This window comes from Hyla sarda, unplaced genomic scaffold (genome assembly GCF_029499605.1).
Source record: "Hyla sarda isolate aHylSar1 unplaced genomic scaffold, aHylSar1.hap1 scaffold_1873, whole genome shotgun sequence".
NCBI classification, from domain to species: Eukaryota; Metazoa; Chordata; class Amphibia; order Anura; family Hylidae; genus Hyla; species Hyla sarda.
In genome coordinates, this window is record NW_026608525.1 from 48,557 (window position 1) to 58,400 (window position 9,844).

The window sequence follows — 9,844 nt, forward strand, 5'->3', positions numbered from 1 at the left end:
CCCATATACGGTCCTCATATATTGTTGTTATATCCCAACCCCATATACGGTCCTCATATCCAGACCTCCTATCCCGTCATCATTTCCCGTCCTCCTATCTCATTTCAGTAACGCCCAATTACAACCGCATAAAGTCTCCACCTTGACATGATGATGTCAGCATGGGCAAGAGCAAGCGCCTCAGTGCGTGAAACCGGTTGCCCCCCCCCCTTTTCACGCCCCTCGCCTGTTCCATCCACACTCCCCGTGTGTCTGTCTGTTTTACCGGCTCAAGTCTGGAATAAAAGTTCAATCCGGTTGCTGAAACCTCTGACTGCGGTGAGTGCTTTATCCACACTCTCTAGTTGTTAATATATACACAGACTCCTTTGTGCAACAGGAAATAGTCAAAATTTATTATCTAAACAAGAGTTTATACAAAAGACATAAAGTGCATAATATACAACCCACATATATTTCTATTCTATACGTGTGTATATATATATATATATATATATATATATCTATCTCACAGCACCACCCGCAGAACACTGTCAGCCCTATACTCCGTCCATGTTCTCACCCCCACTGAACTGACACACAGTGACGGAGCAGAAGATGTAACAAACAACATGAGAAATGCTGAAAAGCTTCTATTCTGGAAGGGAAATAATTCAGAGGCTTCAAAAGTTCTATAAAACCCAAAAACCATGAGAACCGTGCGAGGATGGAGACACTCCGGGTGGAGGCGGTCCGCTCAATCCTGGGGGAAGAGGGGGGACAGGCGGTTTGGGATGGCTCATTCCTGGGGGGGGGGGGCAGTTTGGGATAGCTCATTCCTGGGGGTGGGGTTCCGCCTCATTCCTGGGGGGGGGGGGGGCGGTTTGGGGTGGCTCATTCCCTCATTCCTGGGGGGGCTCATGCCTCCTTTCTGGGGGGGAGGGGGGGGGGTTATTATTCCCGTCCGGCTCATTCCCAGGGGGACCTCACTTCTTGAAGCTGAAGTTTTTCCACAGGTCCTTGATGGTGGCTTGCAGCGCCGGCTGGTTCTCGTTGTTCCGCGCCGCTCTTCCTCGGCTGCTCAGACCACTTGCTTTTGCTGGCACCAATGGCCTCAGTTTTGATCCCGAACGCGGATCCAGACTCTTGGGTTTCAGGAGCCCGGACACCTGGAAATCAGCACAAGACACATCATACAGAGAAAGAAAAGCACAGGACTGGGCGCCGCTGCCAGGAACCATCACTGCAACACCAGACCAAGCCTATGGAGAAGGGGGTGCTATTTATGAACATTCCTTTTACTTCTGCAGGGAATCTTAACTGAGCCAATACTCAAGGGATGGCGCCATTCCTACTGAGGCCAGTTGGCTCCTCCCCCACAAGGTTTATTCACACGTACAGTATCATACTCGTATTTGATGCGGTTTTCAGTCATTTCTTTACATTGAACTTTAGAGTATAAAATATGCGCATGATATTGTACATGTGAACACTCGCTAATGGTGACCATGTTCATGAGGTCGACCTGTAACCCTACTGTGTCCCGGCTGTGTTAATCCAGAGTAAGGCAAATCCCCCCCATGAGGCTGAAGCCAATTGAGGAAAAATTCCTTCCCGACCCCAATATGGCGTCAGAATAAATCCCTGGATCAATGTTCTGTCCCTATAGTGTTCTCTACTATACACAGTGCCCTATCCTCTATTGTATTCTCTACTATACACAGTGCACTGTCCTCTATAGTGTTATCTACTATACACAGTGCCCTGTCCTCTATTGTGTTATCTGCTATACAAAGTACACTGTCCTTATTAACTGTGTTATCTACTACTGGACTCTGTGATCTGTCTATAACATTCCGTAAAGGGGTACTCCATCTCTAGACATGTTATTCCCTATCCAAAGGATGGGAAAGAACATGTCTGATGGTGGGGGTCCAGCTGCTGGGGACCCCCGTGATCTCTGAGCAGCACCCCAGTCATCTGGTACATGGAGCTCCGTGCTGGATGACTGGCGAACAGAACAGCCACACCCCTCCATTCATGTCTATGGGAGGAGGTGTGATGGCTGGACCCCCATGTTCAGACATGTTAACCCCTATCTTTTGGATAGGTGATAACGTATGTAGGGGCCGAGTACCCCTTTAAAGGGGTACACCGGAGGGGGAAACATTTTTTTTCATATCAACTGGTGCCACAATGTTCTACAGATTTGTAAATTACTTCTATGAAAAAAATCTTAATCCTTCCAGTACTTATCAGCTGCTGTATGCGCCACAGGAAATTGTGTAGTTCTTTCCAGTCTGACCAGTGCTCTCTGCTGACACCTCTGTCGGTCTCAGGAACTGTCCAGAGTAGGAGCAAATCCCCATAGCAAACCTCTCCTGCTCCGGACAGTTCCTGACATGGACAGGGGTGTCAGCAGAGAGCACTGGGGTCAGACTGGAAAGAACTACACAACTTCCTGTGGAGCACACAGCAGCTGATAAGTACTGAAAGGGTTAAAGACACAGGAAATTTTATTTTTGCATTTCCGATTTTTCCTCCTCGCTCGCTTATATTTCCACCCACAGACCCATATGAGGATTTGTTTATTGTGTCACCAATTGTACTTTGTAATGACGTCACTTATTTTACCATAAAATGTACGGCAAAAAAAAAGGGAGATTTTTTGTGCTTACCGTAAAATCTTTCTCGAAGGATCCATTGGGGGACATAGACCATGGGTATATGCTGCTGTCTCTAGGAGGCTTGACACTATGGCAACAGAAAAGTCGGCTCCTCCCAGCAGGATATACCTGCCTCAAGGTCACTGAGCTAATCAGTTTTAGTCCCAGAGCAATAGGAGAGGACCGACAGGTCAAAGGAAAAAAAAAACAACATGAACTGTCCGAAAACCAGAAGAAAAAATTACTGAACACACACTCGGACAGATAACCGAATAGGAAGACCAGAAAAGGGCGGGAGCTGTGTCCCCCCAATGGATCCTCCGAGAAAGAGATTTTACGGTAAGCACAGAAAATCTCCTTTACTCTATCGGCTCCATTGGGGGACACAGACCATGGGACATACCAAAGCTGTCCCTTGGGTGGGCAGAGAATCAGTCAGGCAGACGGCTGTACCACTGCCGCCTGCAGCACGTTACGGCCCAGAATAGCATCAGCCGATGCGAAAGTATGAACCTGGTAGAACCTCGAGAAAGTGTGCAAAGATGACAAGGTGGCCACTTTACAGATCTGCGAGGCCTTGTTGCGGAGGGCCCAGGATGCCCCAACAGAACGGGTGGAATGAGCCAAAACCCTGAAAGGTGGGATCTTCCCTTTGCAGCGGTAAGCTTCCGAAATAGCAGATTGGATCAACAGAGAAATGGTGGCCTTGGAAGCAGGCTGTCCCTTCCAACGACCTTCCGTAAGGCTGAAAAAGGAATCGCACTGACGAAAGGAAGAGGTAACAGAGAGATAGGTCCTAACCGCCCGCACCACATCCAGTTTGTGGAGTAAACGCTCCCTAGGATGAGACGAAAAGCCGAAACGACCTTTGGTAAAAAGGAAGGATCCGGACGGAAAACAACCTTGTCCTGGTGAATCAACAGAAAAGGAGAGCGGCAGGAAAGGGCGGCCAGTTCAGACACTCTCCGAATGGAGGTAATAGCTATAAGGAACGCCCCCTTTCCAGGAAAGGAGACGAAGAGGAATATCTCTGAGAGGTTCAAAGGGTGCGCCTTGCAGGGCACCTAGAACCAGGTTTAAGTCCCAAGGGGGAGAAGGGGACCGATAAGGAGGGGCAGCATGCGCCACCCCTTGGAGAAAGGTCCGGACACAAGAATTAGATGCCAGAGGATGCCGAAAAAGAATGGAAAAGGCCGAAACCTGACCCTTAAAGGAGCTGAGAGCCAGCCCCTGTTCCAACCCAGACTGCAAAAAGGAGAGAAGACGGGGAACGGAAAAAGTAACAGGAGAGAAGGCCTGAGATTCGCACCAACGAAAATAAGACCGTCAGGTACGGTGGTAAATTTGGGCAGAAGAGGGCTTGCGAGCCCTGAGCATGGTGCGAATCACCTGTGAAGAGAAACCGCGGACCCTTAAAATCGCGGTCTCAACTGCCACGCCGTCAAACGCAGCAACTGTAAACTGGGGTGGCAAAGGGGACCCTGTGACAGTAGGTCTGGACGAAGAGGAAGGCGCAACGTCGTCCAGGAGCCTGACCAGGTCGGCGTACCACGCCCTCCGGGGACAATCTGGAGCCACGAGAATGGCAGGGACGCCCTCTGCTTTGAGCTTCCTCAGGACCCTGGGAAGGAGAAGAAGGGGAGGGAACAGATAGGGCAGGGCAAAGCCCGACCACGGAATCACCAAGGCATCTACTGCTAGGGCCAGGGGTCCCGGGACTTCGACACAAACTGAGGAATCTTCCGGTTGTGTTGGGGTGCGAAGAGGTCCATGTCTGGAGTGCCCCAGAGGTTGCAGATGTGCGTGAACACCTCTGGATGCAGAGACCACTCGACTGGGTCGGCCGAGGACTGGCTGAGAAAATCCGCTTCCCAGTTCAGCACTCCCGGAATGTGAATCGCCGAAATGGCCGGAACCGTGTGTTCCGCCCCGAGGAGAATCTTTGTCACTGTGTTGCCGTGGTGTTGTCCGAATGGACACGGACAGGGCGGCCCTGAAGCAGGGACTCCCAATGAAGCAAAGATGGATCACCCTCAGTTCCAAGAGGTTTATGGAAAGAAGGGCTTCTCGGGGAGACCAGCGGCATTGAGACGTCCGGTCCCTTAAAACACCGCCCCAGCCCGACAAACTGGCAATTGTTGTGGCAACCTGCCAGTGATGGGGAAGGAATGATTGCCCCTGAAGAAGTAGGTGGGACCGGAGCCACCAGAGAAGAGACTGACGAGACCGTTGAGAGAGAACAATCTTGCGGTCGAGAGAGAGGAGACCTGTCCCACTGGGAGAGAATCGCCAGTTGAAGAGGGCGGTAATGAAACTGGGCAAAGGGCACGGCCTCCATGGCTGCCAACATTCGACCCAGGACTTCCATGCAAAGACAGATGGAGACTGGGGCCGGCTTCCGAAGAGAGCGGACTCCCGACAAGAGAGTCAGTCACTTGTCCGGCGGAAGGCGAATCCGAGCAGCGGCCGTGTCGAATTGAAGCCCCAAGAAGACCAGAGACTGAGTGGGGGAGAGGACAGACTTGTTCTGGTTGACCATCCACCCGAAGCGAGATAAAGCCTGGAGAGTGAGAGCCACATTCTCCAGATTCTGGGCTCTGGTGGGAGCCTTGATGAGGAGGTAGTCGAAGTAAGGGATCACTGAGACCCCTCTTGACCGTAACAGGGCAATCACGGGCGCCAGGATCTTGGTAAAGACCCATGGAGCAGTGGCCAGGCCTAAGGAGAGGGCTACAAATTGAAAATGACCCTCCGTAACCGCAAAGTGGAGGTACCGCTGATGGCCGGGAAATATTAGAACATGTAGGTAGGCATCCTTGATGTCCACAGAGTAAAGAAACTCCCCTTGATCCATGGATGAACACCGAACGGAGGGATTCCATACGGAAATGACGGATTAGAAGATGTTGGTTGAGACGCTTGAGATCCAAGATTGGATGCACAGAACCGCCTTTCTTGGGTACCACGAAAAGATTGGAATAGAAACCCCAAAATCGTTCCCTGGAAGGAACCGGGACAATGACCCCCTGGATAAGAAGGGACTGAAGAGCCCCCCGAAATTCCCTCGCTAGTGAAGGAGACCGAGGGGCCCGGGACTAAAATACCGATCCCTCGGAAGGGATCCGTTGGACACCACGTCCCTGAACCAGGAGTCCTGAATGTGCGCGGTCCAGACGTCTCGAAAGAACAAGAGACGACCTTTCACCTGAAAAAAATCTGCGGGTGGGGGCATCCCTTCATGCAGAAGTTGGTTTGCGGCTTCCCGATTTGGCCGCCAAACGGCCGTAACGGTTGTCCGACTTCCAAGAGGGGCGTGCCCGGAAGGTAGGAACCTTTTTGTCCCGCGAAGGCGCCTGCCCAGACCCTTTATTGTGACCAATAGTCCGAAAGGAACGGAAAGAAGAGGACTTCCTACGGGAAGAAGTGCTAGCCTTGTTTTGGGGCAGTAAAGAACTCTTTCCACCCGTCGCCTCTGAGAAAATCTCATCAAGTCGCTTGCCGAAAAGCCGGGAACTGGTAAATGGGATCTCAGTGAGAGATTTCTTGGAGGCGGCATCTGCGTTCCATGCCTTAAGCCATATGGAGCGACGGAGGGCTACCAGGTTTCCAGTGGCAGAGGCAGCACAGCAGGCTGACTGCATGGAAGCAGAACACAAAAAGTCTCCGGCTATAGAACATTGGAGAGCTAGAGCCGACAGTTCCTCCGGAGGGGATCCTGAAAGAATACCCTGACTGAGTTGGGAATACCAAACCGAAAGGGCCTTCGACACCCAGGCAGAAGCGAAGGCAGGAAGCAGGGAGGAACCCGCTGCTGCGAAGGAATACTTTGCTAAGGTCTCTACCTTCTTGTCTGCCGGATCCTTGAAGGCAGCCGCATCCGCCAGCGGCAGCGTAGTAGCCGGAGATGAGGTCCTTGGCGAATGGATATTGCGCTTGAACTTTCTTCGTTCCCTGAAACTTCTTGTCAGGGTGCCTCCAGGCCGATTCCAGAATGGCGTCAAATTCAGCGTGAGAGCTGAACACCTTGGGTGGCGGTCGGGCACGATGAAAGGAAACTTCTGGCGCTACGTCCGAAGTTTCTGGGTCCTCTAGGTGAAAGGGGTCTCTTATGGCCGAAACCAATGAGTTCACCGTGTCCACTGTGTCTGATCGGTCCTCTGAGTCAGATGCCGAATCGGAAATCCCGTCCACAAGTTCTCCAGAAGAGTGTGAACGAGTGGAGGCAGCCCTGGAGGAGGGAGACTCCGACCGGGTGAGTGGCTCTGGAGAGCCAGAGCGGCGACCACTGGAATGTCCTCTGGAGGAACGACGTTTGTGGCCAGAAGGAGCGGCGAGGAGAGACCTACGAGGGGATCGCCCGTGTCTACCAGAAGACCCAGTGGATGAGTCAGAGAAGACACCTCTTGAAAGCTTGTGAAAGCGTGAAGCATAGGGAGAGGGGGAGCGGGTCCCTCTAGAGGGCCGGTGCAAAGTGGAGCTCTCCAAGGCAGTCACCACAGAACGGGAGACCTGAGCCAAGTCAGATATAGACTGGGAGAGGGAAGAAACCCAGGCTGGAGGAGCGGCCGAACCCACCGGGAAAGCATCCGGGGCAGAAATAGCAGGGGGGTCTGGGGGAGCAGGCAGAACAAGTGGGTTCAGCAGCACCTGGCACTTTTGAATTACAGCTTTTACAGGTGTAATGAGAAATAAATACTCCAGTTAACTGTTTAGAGGGAGGAACAGTTCTGGGCACGGACATAGTAAAAAATGAACAATCTCATCCAAGCCTGTGTCCCCAGGGCAGCTGCTGTGAGGAGAACTCCTCTTAAAATCAGTCAGAGAGAGAGAGACCCCGGCCAATAGTAATAGAGGGCCGTGCCAGGTTCAAGGGCTCTGCTGATTGGCCCTTGCAGTTCCCATGCATGCGCACAACGCTGATTCGTGGCCAGTTCGCACCCCTGTAGAAGCTCCGGTGGCCCAGGTGGGTGGAGCTAATGTACCCCGACAGGTGAAGAAACACATTATGAAGTAATAATGGCGCCCGCTCCCGGCCCAGTGCGCACATGTGAAGGCATATGTGCCCGGGGGGGAACGGAGCGGACGAGGGCGCCGCCAGCAGTCGCAAAAACTAAAGTAAAACGAGCGTTATGCACTCGTAGAGAAAAGTGCCGTGCTGCGGCTGCCTTCACAGAACACTGTCTGCTAAGAAAAAACTGCTCCCCATAAAATAATAAAGGTGTCCCCCTGCAGGGAAGGAGAGGGAAAAACCTCATGGCCAGCTCCATCCCCACACTGTCCGGTTATGAGCTAGTGGTCTCAAAACTGGGGGTCTCCAGATGTTGCAAGTCCGCACTTAAGGGAGAAGAGAAAAATACTTACCTTAGCCTGAAGAACTTACCTATAGAAGTCTTCAGAATGCAGTCTTCAGTCAGCATTGTCACCTGCAGCATGCCGAGCTATAATAGCGAGGCGAGCAGGGAGGTAGGGGGACCCAGACCCATGAGAGGTCTGACCGTTGGCGAGACCCAAGCGCTGACTGTTGGTGAGAGGGGGTTAACAGTACATCCAAGATGCCTGCCCCCTCAATCGCAAAAGGGGAAACAGTGAACCTCAGTTCCTGAGTCCACACCCGAAAACGGAAAGAAAAAGGAATAAAAAAAAAAAAAAAAGAACTAACACATCCCTAACTAGGGAAAATAAAAAAGCTGGTCTGGGGAGAACTCCAGACCATGTCCACCTCCTTAGACACTAAGCGAAAACGGATTACACCAGGTGCCTGTGGGCAGGTATACCCTGCTGGGAGGAGCTGACTTTTTGGTTACCATAGTGTCAAGCCTCCTAGAAACAGCAGCGTATACCCATGGTCTGTGTCCCCAATGGAGCCGATAGAGAAATAATATTTTTTTTTTTCAGTGAGGAAATTTAAATGAAAACCCAAATTTTGGAGGGTTTCATTTTCACGCTATACACTTTATGGTAAAAATGCTGTTTCCTTATTCTGTGGGTCAATACGATTATAATGATCCCCATGGTTACATATGTTTTTATATGGCTTTATTTTTTACAAAATATGTAGGTTTAAAATCGCCCTATTTTGACCACCTATAACTCATATTTCCATATATGGGGATGTATGAAGGCTCATATTTTGCGCCGTGATCTGTAGTTTTTATTGATACCACGTTTGTGTAAATGCGATATTAGTTCTTTATAAAAACAAACATTTTGGAATATGATGTGGCAATTTTGGCCTTTTTTTTCTTTAAGTTTAAACCATACAGGATCATTATATTGTGATAGTTCGGACATTTACACGCGGCAATAAATATCTTTATTAACTTTTTATTTTAACATACTTTTTTAAGTCTCCACAGGAGACTATTTATAGCAATCAAATAAATGTGATCACGGCATCTGAGGGGTTAATAGTGGACATCATCGCAATCGCTGGTGTCCACCATTACTGGCGGGTCCTTGGTGTCATGTACGTCCTGCTGCGTTAAGTACCAGAGCACCAGGACGTACATTTACGTTCTACGTCGTTAAGGGGTTAAATAGAAGTAATTTACTAATCTGTAGAACTTTCCGGCACCATCATGGCGGACGGAGTCAAACATTTTTATTTTTTTTGCAGTTTTTCATGTAGATTCTGAAGTTGCAGCAAAAACATCAGTTTTACCACAACTTCTCAAAATAAAATAAAAAAATAAAAGGCGACATTAAAGAGCAGCGTGTGCACGGCGCCCAATAATGGTGACGGTCGGAATTACGTTACCTTGGTGATGGTCCGCGGCGCAGGAGACGCCTTTATACTGAACTCAGGGAGAGACTCTTCTGTCTTGTCCTGAATATAGAAAACAAATGGTGGTTTACACCGTGCAGATATACCGTAAATATATGTGCACAAAAGTCTTCATACCCCCCAGAATTAGTAACATGAGTGATATATCCCACAGCTAAATATGATCCCTTAAGAAATATCATAGAACACAACATGGCGACAAATAATACACCGCCCCCTGGTAAGTCTTCACCCCCCCCCCCCGAGTCGCCATCTTTTGTATAGTCTTCTATGAGATTCTTGCAGGTGACATCGCCGCCCATTCAGCTTGGTATAATGGCTCCAGGTCATGCTAAGTCTTTGGTAGGGTCAAAACCTCAGTGACCCCACCATGCCTCACCAAACGCCGCCCCCCACCCCCTCCCCTACAACATCA

The 9,844-nt window shown here is 50.3% G+C and overlaps 1 protein-coding gene across 1 annotated transcript; it reads right to left on the reverse strand.

The window, feature by feature from the left end:
- Positions 1-416: 416 nt before the first annotated feature.
- Positions 417-9,471, reverse strand: LOC130315399 (exonuclease 1-like; the record flags this gene model as incomplete). The annotated part of the gene is given in 2 exon segments (XM_056552758.1): positions 417-1,148; positions 9,403-9,471. Coding segments are annotated over 2 exon segments (252 nt in total), but the record flags the coding sequence as incomplete, so codon positions are not given.
- Between the last annotated feature and the right edge of the window lie 373 nt (positions 9,472-9,844).